General features: G+C 49.3%; 1 protein-coding gene across 1 annotated transcript in view; it reads right to left on the reverse strand.

Annotated features, from left to right (window-relative positions):
• Positions 1-20,214, reverse strand: part of AHCYL2 (adenosylhomocysteinase like 2) — a 111,391-nt gene extending 91,177 nt beyond the window's left edge. Inside the window, exon 1 of the mRNA XM_042791942.1 lies at positions 19,762-20,214. Coding sequence (XP_042647876.1) covers positions 19,762-20,157 — 396 coding nt within the window. The 5' untranslated portion in view covers positions 20,158-20,214. The remainder of the gene's footprint in view (positions 1-19,761) is intronic.
• Positions 20,215-21,028: the final 814 nt, after the last annotated feature.

Genomic DNA, 21,028 nt, shown 5'->3' on the forward strand with positions numbered 1-21,028 from the left:
TCTGATGGATGAAGATGAAGGACAAATTGCAAGATATTTTTCAAGGGTACTTTTTTTTAAAAAATTTGTTTGGGGAGAACCTAAATTCCACTTGATTCAGTGGTTGTGTGCGTAAATCTAGACCAAGCCTCCCTCCCTACAGGTCAGTAATGAGACTGCAGTGTCCCTTTAAGCAATGCCACCAGTACTCATTCACTGTTCCTTTAGAGAAAGGACAAAGAGCAGGAAGCAAAGAACAAATAAACAAGAGAAAAAGCAGCTCAGAATTTCAAATGCATAAAAAGACCATTGTCTGGGTTCGGCTTTGGCCAGGAAGCTTAGCAGGTCTGTACACACCTACTCAGTTTTGCCACTGGGTTACTTGAGGCAGAGTAGCCAAAAATCACATCCAAAAAAACACTTGATGAATCAGCCAGAGCGTTAGTGTCCAAAACCTGGTCCTTCCTCGTGCCAGTTCCTAAAACACACTTTTGTCAGACTTTTCATGCGACAGACCAGAGAAGCAGCTTTTCTCGTGTTTTATAATCACTGTACTAGCAGCTAACTTCTCGCTAAAGGCAGATGAGACAACAGAAAACGTAGCATGGAAGCCGTACCACGAAGAGCGTTGACTGAAAATGCTTTACATGCTCAGGCGGGCCGATGACTCATCTGTGGTCATCTTGCTGCATCTGCCACAGAGGAACCAGAAAATGTTTCAACTTACTTATATGAAAAATAAAAAGTCAAGGAAAAATGAAAAGCAAAGCACAGAAAGTTCTTGGCATTTAGAGTTACCCGGCAGCATCTTTACTGTGGTGACCAGATAACTGGCTTCCTGACCCAAAAGCTTTCTGTGGGCAGTGTCTGGGCACCACCCTCCTGTAATCGTCAAAAGGCACGAAACCCAAAATAATTCTTCAATCGGTCCAGCAAAGCTGTGTACTGCACAGCGTATTTCAGAGGCTCTGTACTGCCTCAAAGAAACTGATTCCACTTGAAGAGAGTCCGCAAAAAGTTACATTTATAAGCAATAAATTTCAGAACTTCGGTGTTGGAGATTAACGCCAGACACTTTTATGGATGTTTGAGTCATTGCCAATTTAAAAAAAAAAAAAAAAAAAGTAACTTGTTTAGAACTAACTAAAAACCCTTTTATATTTGGGGGGCTGCTCCCTTTCGAAAGCTCAAAAGACATCCTGGAACAGCATGAGCATGGTGCAGCTGGGAGCAAACTCTCTCCACACCCAAATGCTCCTTCCTATCCTCTCAGGATACATTCACCCTTCCCTTGAACTCTTTGGATGTCCGGAAATGAGTCCCGAAGACCCCGTTGGGCCGGGGCTTGTAGGGGATGGTGGAAGAGCACGGGTGTGAGAACTGGCGGGTCGGCTGGCCGGCGTCCAGGCAAAGTAAGAACAGGCAGGAAGCAATCTGGAGCGTGGAATAATTCAGCAGAGACACACAAACGTTTCAGGAGACAGAGCTGGAAAAGCACGAGGAGTTACCGTGAGATGTCAGACAAAAAGCTCTTCTGAAGCATCGGGTGGATTATCGTCTCGTCTATCTTGTAATTGCAAGTGGTCTTCAAAGAGCGCTGAACGAATCCAGCACAGAGCACGGGATAAACGTTCATCCACCCTCAGATCTGCTTGTAGGAGATAACTGATATCGTCTCGTTTTGTAAATAAGAGGAGGTACAGATAGCTAAAGCAATTTGCCCAAGGTCATCTTCAAACCACCAGACAGCAAAGTTCAGAATCACGTGAAGATTTTCTCTTCCTCTCTTCCTTACTTCCCCGTTCCTGAAAGCCTCTTCCTACCCAGAGATTAGCGGAAGGTTTCCATGAGAAAAATGAGAGTTTACATCTCTCTTCTTTCTTCCCCTCTGCCATTTGGGTGAGAACCTATGCTTGCATATCCAGTCTTAGACCACAGCGAAGTGCGGACCACAGCAATATCTGTCCTGCAGAGCATTTCACAAGTCAACTGAACACCACAGAAACAAAAGGCTTTCAGTGCTGCGTTCAAGGCTCAAGAACGAGCCAGGAAAACAGGAACTGAAGTGTTTTTTATGAAAGCCTCCTTCCATTAGGAACTGACACTTCGGCCCTTCTGTGCCTGCTGGTGATGAAGAATGAACAATCCCAAGCAACGCCCTTGAAGCCGTTCCATTCACAAAGACATACATCAACTCAGCAATTCTGCTTTGCTGCTTTTTTTCCCTCCCCCCTCCTCCCCCGGGGCCTGAAAGCAACTTCTACTTCCCAGCACTCCTCCTGCTGTTTGGCCATCTGAAGGTATCTGGAGGTCTCTAAACCTGTGTACACGCACAAGTCCTAATCTGCAGTCAGGCAGCTTTTCTCCAGCCTACATATGCACAGGCTAACCACCAATAAGCCTTCTGGGCTCTCTTACGTGCACTGCCTTTGTCTGATCTTGTTTGTTTGGTAACCACAGAAACAGTTTTTAAAAACTAGATGAGCAGACACACAACCTTCAGAGACCAAGGCTTCGGGCTTTGTTGCCATTTAGAAAGACCCATTTGGCTCCCGCTCCTCCGCTCCTCTCTTTGTTAACGCTGCCGGACGAAGGACGCACTCACCTCTCAAGACGCATCCTCTTGCACGCATTCCACACAGGCCTGCTTTGCGGGGAAACTGCTTCTGGTTTTCCTGCTAGCCAGCTCCCTTCTGAAGGCTTCCCGCGTGACGGCGGATCTCCGGTGCCACCCAGACACGCCACAGCATCGGCTCCAACCTCACCCCGTCTGACAGCAGGCTTCTCTCGCCAGCGGTCCCGCAGGTGCCGTCGAGCCGAAGGTGGCGCAGGGGGATTGCAGCACGCCACGCAAGAAATGTCATTGGTAACGACAGCCTGCTCTAAACCACGGCTTCCCCTGCAACCGAGCTCTCGTGGCACCCACGACGCGCGTGACGCTGCCCTTGGCGTGGGCAACGAGGCAGCAGGCTGCGACCCTGCAAACACATTCACCTACAAAACATCACGCGTTCCTTCATCCCTTTGCGGTTCAAAGTCGTTCCCATTGCTGAAGGCTCCCCAGAGACCCATTCCAGCCTCCCTCCTCTTCCCCGCCGATGCAATCGCCTTATCCCTTCTCACAACCCAGCAACTATTCTTAAAACAGCCTTTACTACACAGATGGCTTTTCTGGACTTCTCCTCTACCTCTCGAGCAATGGGGATTTAACATAAGAATTTCAAGCAAGACTCAAAACTGGATTTTTTTTTTTTTCTCCCCTCCTTTTCCTTTCACTCCTACTGCCGCATCAATTTGGACCGCATTCAGCTTAAACATTATGGGCTACAGTCTGTATGAAAGGTATTTACAAAACAAAGTTTGTGTGTAAAGCATTTCCCGGTGATAACGGCTTCGTTATCGTGCCCTTATGGTGCCTCGATGCCCGTCAGGAATAGAGTTTTCCACAGAAAGACATGAGCCCGCACGTGACGGGGTCCTGTCCTCGCATCCACAGTAGGGCCAGAGCCAGTGTAAACATCGTCGCGGGCCGCATCTGAAAATAACTCCTCTGAAAACCAGCAGAGAGGATCTCTGAAATATTCTCCTCTGACTTGACAAATAGAAAGTCACCGAAGTGTAAGCCAGCACCCCTGAAATAGTGAACGGTGAAGGGTGGCAACCCAGGGAGAAAAAAACAAAACAAAACCAAAAAAATCCTCTTTTTTCCCCCCTCTCTCTTTTTCTCTCCCTTGCTTCCTTTCCTCCCGATGTTGACCAGGACACAATTTATCTGTTTGAAAAATCCTCTGGCTTGGGTAGATTAGCAAAATAGCTGTTCCACAAGTGGAAAAACATTTAAAAATTAACCAAGGAGTCACCAGCAAGGAATATTGGTCAACACAGAAAAGGAAGAATGAGTGATTGAAGAAGCACTGCTGAACGCATTAAGAGAAATGTCTGAGTAATTTTTCACTTAAAAATAACACAGGATGCCCATAAACAACAGGTTTAAAAAAAAAAAAAAAAAAAAAAAAAAAAGAGAAAAAAGCTTTGGGTTTTGAAAGTGCAGCACAGCATTACAACAGCTCAGTATCCCAAAGTTTTCCTGAAAGTTCATACAACGACCAGCTTGTTCCCCCAGCTTTGACATTTAAGGATGTCTCCACCATTATTCCTGTGCTGCAATTCTGCTCTCCAGTGGTATAAACATCTGAAGCAGCCATGGCCAAACACATCAAAATAACAGCGCCGAAGCACACGGTTAATTTTGCATTTCTACAAGAGCCAAAAGTTGGTATAATTAGCCTGAATTACAGGAACTGATTCTCCACGCAACCTAAAGGAACCATTAAGCAAGACGAGAGTTGGCTGTGCTCATCGCCGCAAACCCACACACGCATCGTCACGATTACTCAGAAAACTTAAGGGATTTGGTACACGCCAAGCTCCGCGCTCCAGCGGCATCTGTACTCGAGAGCTGAAATATTACAGCAAGAAACATCCAAGAAATGAATTTGAGGGAGCTAACAGGTTTTGCTTTTCAGAGAAAAAGGAGTGGGTTGGCGAGGCTAAAGGCTCACAAAAGACGCACTCGAAAACCGGTACGGTCACCCCGAGTGCCGGGGCACTAAACATTTTACATAACACCGTGCCGCTGCACAGGGCAGGAATGAATACAGCAAGTGTGTACACACAGACACGCACAGCCTCGCTTCCCAAGGAAGCCCATTTTAATTATAATGGTTGCCACGGTTACTTTAATTCCATCATCGCTCCAAGTAGTCTCACAACTCCAACTCCACACCACTAATCAGGAATCTTGCATAACATTAGCACGGAATAACCCAATGTAAGACAACTTAAAAGCCTGGATTATTGCAGAGGATGTTGACACAAAAAGAAGGAAAAAGGAAAAGAAAAACAAAACAAAAACAAAACTGTTTTGTTCAGGGAAGAGCTGCCTCTGTATCCGTGTCCAGCAAGCGCTCTGTCACTCTCATCCACGTGGAAGCTGTGGATGAGCCCACACCAGGGCAGAACCAAAATCAAATACTATTTCGTTTAGTCAAACAAGGTCCTCGCGATTTTCTTATATAGGAAAAAAGAAAGGTAGTACAACGACGTCACACCAAGTCCAAGGTGCTGAAAGAATCACTCCTAGTTGTTGGGAGAATAAACCAACATGGCAATCCTGGAGCAACAGCACGGGAAGTTTGGCGTAAGAGTCTATGAGCTGCAGGAAGAGGTTTCCAACTGCGACTTCTAAGTTTCTTCTTTGACCACTGCCCATAGCACGACTGGAAAAGTTGTGTGGAAAATACTCCTGTAATTTAAACACAGCTGTAATAAGCAAAGCTGACCGTAGTCTAGACAAAAAAAACTCCCCGAAAGCTATTCTAGTCTTCCTTTTGGGCTTCAGGTCTATCAAATGAGGCACGGGGTACTGAGCTAGCTAGTTCAGAGGAAGAGCTAAATACCACGCTGTTCCATCTGTGGCCCTTAAGCAATTCAGACACAAACACCTCAGCGTAGGACAAGTTAGATACCCACCACATTAGAATGTAATCGGTGAAAAAAACCCTCTTCCTGCTGCACAAAGCCAGTCTGGATCCTCGCTCCAGGGATTTTGAAAGCCAGACTAGTTGAGACTGAGGCCTTCCACAGGCACCCACCTAGTGCTTAAGTACCAGGATAGTAAAGCCAAACATAAATTTTCACCCTATTAAAATACAAATTATTTTCTTCTTCACTTAATTTTTTTTTTTCCCCCTTTAGAACCTCTGCTCTCCAGAACTTCTCCTGGACCTACAGTATTAATGTCTGTATGGACACTTTGCTAGGTACGGCAGGTTGAAGCTCCACTTCTTACCCTGGGAAAGTGCAGAAGACCTTACATTTCTCTTTCCCAACTTTAAATGTCCAAACCCCAGCTTTTTTCTCAAAGGCAAAACAAAAAAGCAGCAAAATCTGACCTTTTGTGGTATCAGCTTGGGTGATCCACCCTGCAGACTGTTTTCTGTAAAGTCACATATCATCCCGCACCAGCTTTAAAAGCAGCAGCAGAAATTTCTCCACGGTTTGTGATATCTCATTAGAGACAACGTAGATGCCGAACCCGCATATGCGGTCCTCAGCTCCTGGAAAATTACCAGCACAGTCCCAGCTGCCTTACGCCTGGGAGCCCTTTGAGATCCAGTTTGTGCCTCACTCTCGAGACCCTCCTTTGGCTCTAATTCCCGCACAGCGAACAACGGAAGCTTTCAAAAAGATTAGCTACTTCAGTGTCCCACAAAAATCCCATTTTTCTCCCACGTCTTCTAACACACGTGGCCAGGGATGAAGCACATGGATCAAAAGCTGCAGAAATGACCGCCCAAAATACCTTATCGTTTGATAAATGAAGCAGAGAGGTGAGAACCATGAGAGCTGGCAAAGTCTGCCATGTGCAACATAATGCCTTCAAGTTAGCAAACCTCAAAGAAGAAATTAAAAAAGCATTTCTAGAATATGCAGACACCACTAATTTGACCTGAGCTGCAAACACCAGCGGCACTGGGGAGGTTACCCAGTAAGGCAGGACACTGCTCCGGCAAGGAGATGCAACAGGAGTTTAATAGACTTCCCCTCCCACAATTATCACAGTGAAGCCTAATTTGTCCTGCTTGTATTGCGCTCATCTGTGCATTATTTAAATGCATTACAAAGTCAGACAACAAAAATCAGGGATAGTCTGGTATTCAGCACTTCTTCCACTATTTATTTTGTTGCTTGGTTATTCTCCTCTCCAGAGTTTTTTTTCCCCACCAGCTAAAATTCACGCCTATGTTAGGAAATAATGATTATGGCAGGAAAACTAAGGTGGTAACAAACCCACCACCCCCGACTCTTGTATTTAAGCTTGAAATAAGACTTCCCATGTAAGACTGTAGATATTTCAGCAATACTTAACAGCAGTGTTTAAAATACTGCAGTCTAAAATACCTTCATCCTAAGCTGCAGCTCTCCTGTCATCAGTCTCAGTGGCAGCAGGTTAGATCTCAACATCCATCAGAGCACAAGAAATAGATCACAGCAGTGCTAATAAAGCAGAAGCAGAAAAAAAAGCTAATATTCATGCAGAGTTCTGGCATGTTCTCAGTGCCTTGCGACTCAATAGGTAGGATCTTTCATTTCTGGCCATGTATAAAACCACTTCTAGCTCCAACAGGTAAGTTATGATGACTTTTAGTATTTGATCCAAACACAGAGAAAAGGAAACCTGTTTGGAAGGATGCAAGATCGAGGATACTGAAAGAAAATCCCTGATTTATGACAAGGAAGTGTTGCTTGTTTGGCCTTCACAGCAGCCCTGAGCCCAGAAGGCCCTGGGTTCTAGAGGAGAAAAAGAGCTGGGTAAAAGCAGATGGGGAAGGAGACAGAATTAGCCGCTGCTCCAGCCCTTGGGAGCTGTGTTCCAACAGGAACTGCAGGTCCTCTGACAAAATCCTCCACCTCTGCCCACACCAGGCATCGCCTACCCCCTCCCTTCCCAGCCAAGACCTTCAGTCTCCATACTCCACCTCCGTCCGTTTTATACTCCTGTTTCAGAAAAAGGATGAAAACGGGTTAGCCAGAGCAAGCTGCGTGCTCATGTAGCTCCCAGCTCCCCCTGTGATGAGGGGTGTTACCGTACCAACACATCGTCGGGCTTCTGCTGGCATCGAACAAAGAGCGACTTCAAGAAGGACAAACGGCAGCTCTGCAGATCATCGCACCAACCTCCTTCAAAGCACAAAGGCGATACGGAAGACGCGGTTCCAAGGGAGCCACTGCTGGGCTAACAAGTGTCTGGCATCAAGGAGGGCACCCGGACGTCGACTTCCAAAGGAGAAGAGAGCAAGAGGCTGTGGAAAGGTCTGAGAATACAGGCGAGTCCCTGGTGGGGTGGGGGTGAGGACTTGTGCACGGCCGCAGAGAGCCGCTGCGCAGGCTGCCGGGAAAACCACCTTGGCAGCCGTATGCTGGAGGGGGAGTACTGGAACAAGATAATATTTGTCAAAAATCAGGTAAGGACGTGGTAGCTGATAGCTAAGAGGAAAGCCTGGACTGGCTTTTACTGCACGGGTGGGCTCTCCAAACGCTAGCAGAGACTCTTCCCTTCTGAAGGTCTGGGGAAACCTGGACAGACTGGCAGGGAGTGCACTCAGGCAAGGCCGCTGCCATCTCTGCTCCCAACAGAGCCATTTCCACCAACGTTACTTAGAGGAACTGAGAAGTTACAGTCAGCTACCAAGGTCAAATAAACAACTCAGTCCTTCCTCAAGGCAACTAATTCTTTTCCTCTGCCTCTTTCAAAATGCTGAAGACCAAACTAGGTTCACTCTACAGCTCCAAAAATTAGTCCCTGCTTTTGCCTACAAAAAAAAAAAAAAAAAAAAAAAATCTTAAAATTACTCGCATAAAAAAGTGGCACATTAAAAAAAGACAAACCCACAATGAATGCCTGCTTCTTGACATCTTCACCCCGATTTAAAGACTTGAGCATCGGAAATGAAAGAAATTAAGCGTGCAGAAATAACAAAACATGGGATTTGACACCAACTACGACAATGGCTTGAGATTGACTTCCTTTTCAGGTTAGTGCGATTCGAAAGATAATCCATTTCCAACAGGTTTGCTGGCCGGAGGATGGGCTGGAGTCCAGGTTTAACCTCACAAAGAGAAGGCATTGCCTCCCAGACAGACACACACGCGCCCGAAGCCTGGCAAAGCTTACCTCTTGGGCCAACCTGGTTTTCCCTCTCCCTCTCTCCCGGCTGGTTTAAAACGCAGCAGCGTGACGTATCGCTGCTGCACGTCTTGACTTCCAAAAGCAGTCTCGCCGGAGATTAATTCTCAAAACGGTTACAGCAAATGTCAAAGTCCTCTGAACTTCTCACCTTCTCAGCATGCGCAGCACATGGCAAAAGCAAGCCTCCACCTTGCAGCACCCAGGGCATGAAATAAAGTGACGGTTCACCCGCTATCTACTTGCTGCTTCTCAGGCTGTTTGCCTGAACTTGCCAAGTGGCTTATCACAGTCCAAAAATTAAAAAATTATACAAAAAAATAATACGCACGCTCGGTATCGCTGAAATAGTACTCCTCGCCTTCTGGCCTTTCCCCCGGTTCGTCACCTCCACGACCCACCACCGCCTCCGAAGCAGCCCAGGGAAAGCTGAACAAACGCAGGGAGCACGCAAGCACTTTCATTTCTATCACACCTTTCACCGTGGGAAGCCAAGTAGCAGCCTCGACGTACTTGCTAAAAGCACATAAAAGTAACAATACCCTATGCACGCGAGACAAATCTTCAAGAGAATCAACGATGTTTTACATTACTTGAAAACAAAAATGATTTTATTATTGGCCCTTGAAATCTCACACGGTAACGGCAGATAGCAAGGCTGAGGTGGGATTCAATGCCAACGAAGAGTAGAAAAACGACAGCATTTTAATATTACAGAAAGCCACTTTTAATTAATACCTCACTAGTCCATGTGAAACGCTGGAAATTATGGCAGTAATCTCTCATGCCAGAATGCAGAAGCTTGGGGTTTTTTATTAAAAAAAAAAAAAAAAAAAAATCCACATCAAACACATGTTAGGGCATTCTGCAAACAATAAAAATGATCTTAGATACTGAAAATGATCCAAGCAGATTTCCCCACCTCCATAAACACTAAAGTCATGGAGAGAACACCAAATCTGAGTCAGCAAGCTTTTGGGTAGCTGGAAGGAAAGCTTGCTGGGAACAGATACCAGCGTGAACTGCAGTAAGCTGTTTTCCTAAATTGGCCCTTGAGTCATTTTATGGGAAGAGTCCATTCCCCGGTTTTTCTCACATAACTTCAGGATTAAACATCGATCACTTCACCTCTGTGAAGCAAACAACAAGCAAAGCTCCCTTACTGTCAGATGAAGGCATGTGCGTGCTACTTCTATTTTTAAATACTTGCTTTTGGAATAAAATTTGAAATAGAGTGGTTCGGCAGCTCTGGGTAGCTAACTAATTTTTCAACTGACTTTCCTCTTTTTTTCCTGACACTCATGAAAAATGCAACTGGCTGCCTATTTAAGGCTCTGTCAGGAGTGGGGAAAAAATAAAAATTAAAAAAAAAAAAATACCTGGAGTTCCAACACTGCTATCACTGCAATTTAAAGTAAGGTCGGCACGCTGCAGCGTTCAAACATTTCACATAGCAAAACGCTAAAAGTGCTGTTAGAAGAATATTAAGGCTGAAAAGCTGAGCAAAAATAGAGAATCCCTGGAATTAAGGTCGTTCGCTCAGCCTGAAGTCACATATGCCGCAAAGGAGCGCGCGCGCGCACGCACACTACCGCTTTCAGAGGAACCTGTCACCACCAGTGGCCAGGACACGGTTTCAGGGTTGGACTTGCCTGACGCTTTGCTTCTCCTCTTGGGAAGCTGCAACGCGCACAGAGAAAGAGTCAGGAGCCTCCCAGAAGAACAAGAGGTTTTGGTTAGGCCGCGTAAACGCTTGCCCGACGTAATTAAATCCTGCATTTTTCTTTGCCAGGGTTGCTCTAGGCAAGTCTACGCAGGCAGGTGCAGACAGACTGGAGCTTGAGCTGGGTGGGCAGAAGCCAGCTGCGGTCCAGAAGCTGCGCGGCGGCTGGGGCGCAGCGCTGATGCATCCCAGGGAGAACAAGGCTTCAAGTGACTCACCGCTGACCAATTCAGCGCGCGCAGAGCAAGCGCGGGTCTGCCCGCATCTGTGCGGGCACGCCCTTCAGCAACGGGAGGCGAGGCACCCTCGGCAAACCCCCCCCCCCCCCGGCATCGGGCCATTAACTGCCAGATCACCCTCGTTTCGTGGCTCGTGATCCAGAACTTGGAGAAGTGCTGAGCGCTCACCGCTCCAGCTGAGGCCGGTGGGAACCGCGCTTCCGTAAGAGGCTGCCATTTAGCAACGGCGCGAGACAGCTGGGGGAAAAAGGTCAGATCGCCTCCACTCCGTACTGGAAACCCCAAGCACACAAGTGGTCTTCGTTTCAGCGCATCAATACCGCAGCTACAAAGCCGAGGTGAAGCAGTGCTCTCTTGCAAAAGCTGGAAAATACTTTGCAAAGCGTGCCAGCGCTACGGCGAGCTTGTCGAGGGCGCAGAGGAGCGTTGACTCTAGGCTCTCGCCCGTCCTTGCTTATTCTACAGCACTCCAACGTTACGTTTGCAGCAAAGCCTTTCATCTCAGACAGAAAGCACACACAGGCACGACCGTGTCATTCGATTCTCAGAAAAGTCCCTGTAAATGTCATTCACTTCAGGGAACCGTGCTGGTCACCGAGTCTTCTGGAAAGTCACGCGAAAGCCTCCGCTCTCTTTAACAACCCGAGGCATCTCTGCATATTTCTACTACAGTAAAAATAAAAGCTATTTCAATACGTATTTATCTAATTCTACATGTACCTTTTCCAGTGACAGTGCTATAATAAATTTCAAAAACAATTAAAGGTTCTCTTCTGCAGCACAACCTGTACAAAAGCTCGTACGCAGGGAAAAGCATCGTAAATCAGCACGCTGGTTTAATCAGCTTCCTGTACACTTTTTGAAGCAACAACATCTGAACAACCTCAGCGTTCTTCATGCTATGAATTGTATTTTGGAGTACCTGCAAAATGAGCTGCACCTGCAAAAAATATGAAGTTTCTAAGTTTCATTAGGAAGCCAGTAGTTCATCAACAGCTCTGTCTGCAAGACCGGAATTCCTGCTTTAGAAATAGCTGCACCATTTTTTGACGCAAAAAAACACCAAGGCAAAATACTTGGATAACACTGGCCTTCCCAAAATGTAACTAGAAACAAACAAATAAACAAAAAACCCCACATTTTCTAAAGGCATTCAGTACACAGCTAGTGGGCACATGCACGACAGGGACTGACTGCTCCAAGGCCTTAAGCAGGGATACGGTCAGTTGAGGGGTGTCTCAAAAAGAAAAAAAATTCTTTTTTTTTTTTTTTTAAATCTTTGACCTCAAGGCTCCCTGAAGAACTATTATTTCACGCTCCTCAGTCCTGTTTCCTCTCTTACTGACTTCTCTCATTCCAGAGTTTGGATTAAGTCGAAAGCCCAGAACAGTCTGCCACTGAATCCAGCACGCACGCACCGAACTGAGGCTTCCAGAATCGCCTCTGCCGCTCCCCGCTGCCTGCAGCACACCTGCGAGCGGCCACCACAGCACGTCTCCACGCCCGTACAACAAAAATCTGAGTAAATAAAATTTACCAAACCTTCACTCCTTTTCACCACATCGTAATGTTTCATCCTGATCTCGAGAAGGCTGCTTCTAACAGAAGACAGGATTGCTGTCGCAACTGAAAACACAATTTTTCCCTTTCTGTTTGCAGCCTGCATCAGAGACTGAGAGCGACTGCTCCTAGAGAATTCCGGCTGTAAGGATCCCCACCTCACGTCTGTATTTACAAATTTTCTATCAGCAAAGACCCTAAACTGACACTGGTAGCCATTTGATAAGAAAGGAGGAAATTAACTTAATTATGGCTTCTCTAGACTGAAATGAAGGCATTTCAGTGGCATAATTTTTTTTTTTTTTTTTTTTTTGCTACTAATGCCCCTAACTGCAGACCTGAGCATAGAGGATTTTGTGCAAGAAATATTTAAAGCTTATTTTATCCTTAACTCACCTTTTTCCTCCTAGTCAGTTCGTTGTTCATTTGAAACCCTAGAAACTAACAGTTTTGCCAGAATGTAAAGCAAGCAGCCTCCAGTATTTTTATTTAGAGGCTGGACCTTATTTCTCGGGCTGTCTCTCTTCCATTCATCATTCAGATTTTGTAGCTCGCCTATAGCTCATCCCTCTCTGTAGGAATTTAACAGGACATCAGCCATCGTACTTCAAGGAGGACGTTTCCTTCACATGACCGAGGTTCTACTCTTGGACCTCTGGCTTAAATCTGCAAAACTGAAGAGTAAATATCACAGAAGAAAATTAAGTGGCTAGTTTTCGTACCCTACCACTGCGGTAGCTCCACAGAACATTTGGAGCAATTCTATTCTTTCAGTCTTTAGTATTCTTCAACTCTAACCAACGCTGCAGGTCACGCAGTCATACAGAGAAATCTGCCCATTATCTCTGCGCTACCTGGCTGATTTCCTCCTTTTTAGTTTTACCTCCATCCCCTCCGTGTTTGAGTTAAATCATCCCATTGTTTTACAGTTCACTAGACAGAGTTAAAAAGAAAACCTAAAAGGTCAAACATGGCTCCGAAAGTTGTAATTGCTTTACGTCGCTCATCTTTCAAGCCCCAAGTCAGGGCCAAAGCTAAGACCACGCTTTTAATTGCTTGTAAATTCAAATACCAGGTTGCTGCCCCTCCAGGACAAACACAAAGGTCATTATGCATGTCAGCATTTTTTTGCTCAAGAAAGCAACAGAGGTACAGTGCCACAGCCTCCTGGCACAACGCAAATTTGGGGTAGCCTGAACCACACCCCGGCTGCTCATCTCCACGACGTTACGTTTCACAGCCTGCCATCTCCTCGCATTCACAGCCATTATTTTTCTATCACTTTTCCCCCCCACACCCCCCCGGTCCTCTTTGATCTTCTCTGCTGTTCCCGAGCCTCCATCCCAAAGGTTGACGTATTGATCTTTGTACACAGTTCTAAGCAGTCACACGCAGGCACCTTCTAAAATTAAACTGCACGCATTCATAGGGAGACAGACCCACGAGTATTATACGTAATAAAAGAATATGGGCCTCCAATGACAAGATTTTACTAAATAGCATTCAAACCACACTCATTACAAGCAGCACTTGGGAACTCAGCCTCAGGGGAAACATTTATTACCTGGCATAAGTGATCACTAGGGGTTAGAAGAAAACGGAGAAAACAGAAAACCAATGCAAGCATGTAAGGAACCCTTAACAGAGCACGCACCTACCAAAAAAACCCCTCTGCCCCACCGAACGATGTGGGAACGCCGCGAGGAATTTACACGGGAAAAGCTACGCTTCCAAGGCAGGCAGTGAAATCTGCTGGGAGTCAAGGTCAGAGTCATCGTTTAGACAAGCCACATGAGAGTCATTTATAGCCTTAGCAGAACAAAACCTCCCATCGCAGCTCACCGGTCAGGTGATGTGCCAGTCTAGCGAGCACCAGGCATTTATTTTGATGTAATCCCTTCAGCGGGGAATTTTACAGCGAGGACTTTTAGAGAGGTTATACTCAAGCAGCGACATTACAGAAGGATGTGCACCTCGTTACTGTATACCTCTCTGCGCCCTGCTTTTTCTGCTTTGCCCAGAGACAAAAGGCACAGCTTTCGACAGCCGCTGGCACTGCAGAGGCGGCGTAGCTCTGGAAAAGCAAGCTGTGCTCTGTTCTAGCCCACTACATGAATCAACAGCACCGACAAACCGGCAAATCAATCCCTTCCAATTCTGAAACCTCTGGTCTTCCTGATGCTAAGGAGCAAAAGGACACAGCTTGAAATTCAAGGAGTATGCCGTGCTTCCCATACTGAGTGGCTGCTACAAAAAAAAAAATATAAAATAATCTTTCGTTTTGTAAATTAGTATACGCTTAATATAAAACTTTGCAGCTACACAACTGCTGTCGTTTAAACTTCCCAGTGTGGTGTACAAGCACTTACTAAGCCTCACTTGCCAAGCGGTTGAGAATCATTAAATCAAGAAGTGCATCTGTTTATGTTCTCTCAGCTAAAGAGGGGCACAGAGTTGTCGTTACAGGGCTAATCCGTTTGGGAGCCTTAATTACAGCCCCTTACTGGCTCCCACCTCACACACACCAACGACAACATTTCCAGAAGTTCTGCGACTTTTGGCCACTTTCATCAAGGAATATACCCTAAGAATTAAGACAAAACACAAGCGGCCACCCCACCCAAAAAAAAAAAAAAAAAAAAAAAAAAAAAAAATCAACCAGCGATCATTTAATCATCCAAACACCGTTCAAATCTAAAACCATAAACAATTTGAGTGAGTCAGGGCCTTGACTCACAACCATGGATCAGTTTAGCCCGGGACACCTGAAACTGTTACTCAGCGCCGTGGCTCACCTCGCGCGGGGAGCGGGGATGGCAGAACAAACCACGCACCCCCTGAGTCACCCCAGCCAGCACCCCCTCGTCATGGAGAGGCCTTTCCATCCCTCCCATCCCCACCAAGCTGCTCGCCCTGCTTCTCCCCGGCTCTTCCTCGACCCCCACGTTGGGAGGGAGCCACGCCAACAGAAAACCTAACCCAACTTAAAGCGAGGAGTTTTAGGTGGTTTGAGCTCCCTGAACCGCCCCGACTCGGAGCCACGTGAGAACCCAGAGGGGAAGGGGAGAAGGTGAGGACATGGAGCCAGAGGCAGGAGAAGATCTGGAGCTCTGAAGCTCTGGCCACCAGCCCACGGTGCAGACACAGGCCAAAGACCCACTCACCAGCCCTAGCCAAGCAGGGGTCGGCTAAATCTACCCGCGGAGACGCACATAAAGGTCACAGCCACATCCATTACTCAGAGTTGGCTGTAAAAGTCAAGCCCAATGTCGTCTCAGAAACGAGGCCTTCTAGCCGTTCCTTGAGCGCGCGGATCTACGGCAAGAATCCAAAGAGAACAAAAAAGTGATGACAGAGATCATCGCCCAGATCTGACGGGAGCCACCCCTGCAGGTGTCATGAAGACAAGCCCAGTGTACTTGGCTTTGACCTCTGGGTTTGTAGGAGTGCCGTCACTTCTTGTACCAGCAGGTGTGCAAGACTGCAGAATCAGGTCTGTACATCAGCTGTGATGTTACAACAAAATGAAGCAATCGCCTAAATAAATAAAAATACGAACTTGTGAAGTTAACACTCGCTAGTCCAGGCACGTGTGCTGTCCCTGCTCTATCAGGGTAAAAAAAAAAAAAATTAATTAGCCCATGTGAAGGCAGACAGGCATAAGTAAAATACTAAACCGACATAAAACCAGTTTTCAAAGGAGACTGGTATTTGAGGAAAGAACAGTCACAGCTGTTTACTGGGAACTCTGCGCTTGTGTCAGAACAATGAAATAAACATTTGCTCACACATTACTTCAAGAACGCATGATTAAATTTCAAGGAAAGGGGAAGAAAAAAAAAAAAACACAACATATCAGAAAAAAACAGTACTTTTAATATAGTCAAGAAAAAAATACTGAGATTTTTTTTTTTATTCCAGACAAACACTACAAGGACTACAGTTTAACTTGTTTCCCTACCTATCTGATACAATCTTCCTTACCTATTTTAAATAGACCCTCACCTTTAGTTCAGGTCCTAAAGCAAAGTTCTATTGGATCCAATTAAAAAAATTTATCTGCTTCTTTTAGACTTATTTTTGTACTAAACCTTCCTTCAACAGATGCTTCAGCTCCGCGTGCCCAGTTTTTCAGTCACAGGACTGGGAACAATTTTACGGCTACCAAATCTGGTGTTTTATTTAAATAACATGACTTCCTAAGAAACGGCGGAAAGGGCTCTGGATTTGTAAATCTGGTAAATGAAATGCCTAACAACCTCTCAAATCTCTGGAACGCACACACTGAAGTCACTGGAAAGCAACAGTACGGGGGAAAAGAAAGAGAAGGAACAGTATGTACTCCCAGATACCCTCCATCAACACATCTCGCTTCCTTTAGCAACCAGACAGATTGTCAGCTCCTAAACAAACTCATCACCCAAAGCAAAAGGAGCCAGCTGGGGAGTTTTGCTGCTCCATCAGCTTCCTGGCTGTTCCTCCCGCATCCAGGTTTCTCCTGGAAGCCTGGCATCCTTCGCTCCTCTCCTATGAGGCATCCTCTGCTGCTACCAGGAGTATCCAGGGAGAATGATGCAGATTGCTCCAAGCTGTTTCGGATAACGACCCTCAATTCGCTCCTTCTCTCCCAGACTTAGCGATGCAAATGCGTCGTCTGACACCGAGCTCCCCTCCCCAGACAAGAGCTGGACTTCAGGAGGGGGCTGCAAGGAGAAACTCCTTTTTGTTGTTTAACCAAAAAAAAATAAATAAATAAATAAAAGGAAAGGAGAAGGGCAAGGGAGGAGCTTAGAAGTACTAAGCACACTTGAGGAGAAATACAGAGACCCTGAGGGTCCCTACAAATAGAGAGTTAGGATTCGGATATCAAGTGGAGAGGGGACAGAAATCACAATCTTAGTGGAAAAACATCCTTTACCAAGAAACTGAACCCCCCCCTCTCCAAGCAGGAGGATGAAGGAGCCCTTGACCCTCTTCACGGGCAGACCTTGCCTCACAGGGATGAGCTCCTTCCCACAGAGTCTCCAGGAGAGACTCCCATTTCAGGGAAGCCACACAGGAGGAGACGCCGGTCACGAAGACAAACTCCCTCAGCCCAGGCCCTCTGAGGGGAGAGGCAACACCAGAGCAACATCGAAAGAGGGTGGGAATCCAGCAACATGTAGATGAAGTCTTCACCCCAAAGTTTCCTGAGTAGGGAGATTCCCCTTTGACAGGGACACTTCTTCCCCCCACGTGCCCTCAAAGGTTCTTGCATCACAGGGGAGAAGTCTTTCTCCTGAGATTTCCAAAAGGAAGGGTGCCAGGCACTGACAGCTCGGGTTGCTCCTACGCAAGAGTCCCTGTGGAAAAGCGTGCATTTCTCTACAGCCATCCACAGAGGGATGTATGGCTGTATTTACAGGAGAGTACGTGTACCCCCCCAACTACTGGGAGTACCCATGCCCATGGCTGCATCCCGAGGAGCTTGGAGACGCACAAATGAATCTTTATGAACAGGTCAGGGAGTGAACTTAGGTGCATCTATAGGTGGATGCTGGTACGGACATAACGTCTCTGCAGGGGCACAGGGATGTCTATATGTGACACACACGGGGCTGTCTGTACGTCTGGCTGCATATGTGTCCAGAAGGACGTCTAGAGCTGTAGGGCTGGGCGTGGGCAGAGGTGCAAAGGTACAAGTGCATGCCTGAGCGTGTGGCTTATGGCTGCCTATATGGACAAGGGTGCTCCTCGGCACCCATATGTAGGCATCCAAGGAGAGCACGCGTGCCTTTGTGCATATATAACTACCTCCGTCAGCATTTGAGCAGTTACAGGCACGCCTGTATGCATACATGTGTACTGGCAGGTACACGTGTGTGCACCTGTTTGCATCCCTATAGATATCAAACCGTGTGAACTTGCCGGTATACTTCCCCTGCGTGTGCAGGTATGTCCCACACACGTCACTACTGTATACAGACACCTGCACGCCGGCACGCATGTAGATGCGTGTCTGCATACATCCCAGCACGCATTATGCAAGCGTGCACCTCCACGCATGCCAGTTCATACATACACACACGGAAGGAAGCGCATTCACGCGCAAACACAGAAAGTACAAAAGCGCGTTCACACCTAAGTACAAAAGCGGTTGCAAACACGTACGTAACCAGCTGCGGGTACTCCTGGACGTGCCTACGTACCTCGGGGGTGTCTATACATCTCACCAACGTATGCATCTCGGGGTTACGCACCAGGGCGTGCAGCCCGGGCTCACGCTGGCCGCACAAGCCCGCGGGCGCCACGCACGCCCAGCACACGCTCGCCGTGCACCCCCCCCCCCTTACACCCCGCCAGGCAAACGCCAGGACAGGGGCACCCCCGGGGACCAGGCACCCTGTGCAGACCCACCCTGGGGTGCATAACCAGCACCCACACTGGGTTCACCCTCACGTAGCGATGGGACGGGCACCTCTCTGTATGTTCTTTAATCTGGAGTGTAACCGTTATTGCCGAGCGAGGCGACGACCCCTCGGGGACGTGAACGCGGGGGCTCACATACCTGACACCCGCGTTTCCCGCGAACACCCCCACACCTCGGGGTGTGGGTGGGAGTGGGGTGTACCCACACCCAGAGCGTAACCGCGCTCCTCGGCAGGCGCCGGCGTGTAAGAAAGCACATACCCTGCGTACGAGCCGATGTGGACCCGCAGGGCGGGATCACAGCGGTCACACGTGTCCGTGGGTATATCCCACGGCCAGCGCTCGCGTCTGCTCCCCGCGGGGACGCGTCAAGAGCAGACGGGACCCTGTGCCCCGGGAGGAGCGTGTCCCCAAAACACGGCCGCCCCCACCGACACCCCGTCCACACAAAGCAGGGACACACAGACACTGACACACGCACCCCCACGCCGAAGCAGGGACACACAGACACTGACACACGCACCCCCACGCCAAAGCAGGGACACACAGACACTGACACGCACCCCCACGCCAAAGCAGGGACACACAGACACTGACACACGCACCCCCACGCCAAAGCAGGGACACACAGACACTGACACACGCACCCCCACGCCAAAGCAGGGACACACAGACACTGACACACGCACCCCCACGCCGAAGCAGGGACACACAGACACAGACATGCACCCCCACGCCGAAGCAGGGACACACAGACACTGACACACGCACCCCCACGCCGAAGCAGGGACACACAGACACTGACACACGCACCCCCACGCCAAAGCAGGGACACACAGACACTGACACACGCACCCCCACGCCAAAGCAGGGACACACAGACACTGACACACGCACCCCCACGCCGAAGCAGGGACACACAGACACTGACACACGCACCCCCACGCCAAAGCAGGGACACACAGACACTGACACGCACCCCCACGCCGGGACGGCCCCTGCCCACAGGTGGGGGGGTACCCCACGGGCATGTCCCGGTGGGGGTGCGGGGTCCCCACGCCCGCGGGCGGGTGCTGTTCCCCGTCCTTTCTCCCGGCCGTTACCTTCTTGACGGTGCGCGGCGCCTCGGTGACGGTGCCGTCGGGGCTGACGAGCGCCTCGGCCGCGGCTCCGCCGCTGTCGCCGCCGTCGCGGTGCCGGTGCTGGGGGTGGTGCGGGTCGCTCCGCTTCATGGCCGAAGCCTGAGGCACCTTGGCGGCACCGGGGGGCAACCCGGCGGCGGACAGCCCGGGGCAACCGCTCAGGGGAGGCCGCTCGCCGGCGCGGGAGGACGCCGGGGCCGCCTCGCGTTCGGGCACCGCTAACGGGCAAGGGGCCGCGGCCACGCCGTGCCCGGGAGGGTGAGGCGTCACCGGCTCGCACGCCGGCCCCGCCGCCTTATCCATGGGGCCGCTCAGCTCCTTCAGCTCCACGGCGGGGGCTGCCACCTGCACCGACATCGCCGCCGCCGCCGCCGCCTCCGGTTCCCTCAGGGACCGACCGCCCCTCCCCGCCCCCTCACGGCCCGCGGGGCATGCCGGGACGTGCAGTCCCCCCCCACCCCCCCGCCGCCGCCCACGCCGCGACTACAACTCCCGGCAGACCCCGCGCCCGCGCCCTCCGCCCCGCCTCCCCGCGGCGCGGCGCGGGGGAGGCTGGGAAATGTAGTCCCGTAAGGGAGGTGGGAGGCAGGGGCGCCGTCCCGCCGCTGCCCGGGCGCGGCGGAGGCGCGGAATGGCGGCGGCGGGAGGCGAAGCCCCGGCGGGAGCCATGGGGCCTCCAGCGGCCCCCGCTCCCTTTGAGGGTTTGCCGGAGCAACGCTTGACCTCCCTCCCTGTGGAGAAATTTGAGGGGGGCGGGGTGTGTGTGTGTGTGTGTGTGTGTTTTCACGTTTTAATGGAATTTTCTGCGGTTTGGCCCATCACGCCACCGGTTGCAGGCCTCTGAGCACCCCCCAGCTCAAGGGCCCGCGACTCTGCCACGAGCAAAAACCTGTGGAGATGAGGAGCCGAGACATTCCGGCAAGGCGAGCGCGACCCTGGAGAGCCCGGAAACTTGCTGTCCTGCGAGCCCACAGAGCCCCTTTCTTCAGGGGCCTTCCCCCAAACAAAAACCCGTCACGAGCCGCGTTTTTCTAAACGCAGTTCTTCAGGAAAGCTCCTCTTGGGGAAGGGGAGTTCAAACACGTCCTTGGTTTGGTTCAGGTTATTTATAATTAAAGCAGTATCTCCGGGCACAAGCCGAGGACCGGGAGCCTGTGTGCTTGGGGCTGTGCAAACGCCGTCCGACACATTGGGCCGGCTGGAAGGCAGAGGACGATTTCTTGAAACC

The sequence above is a fragment of the Tyto alba genome, unplaced genomic scaffold, assembly GCF_018691265.1.
Source record: "Tyto alba isolate M040663 unplaced genomic scaffold, T.alba_DEE_v4.0 Super-Scaffold_2, whole genome shotgun sequence".
Classification (NCBI taxonomy): domain Eukaryota; kingdom Metazoa; phylum Chordata; class Aves; order Strigiformes; family Tytonidae; genus Tyto; species Tyto alba.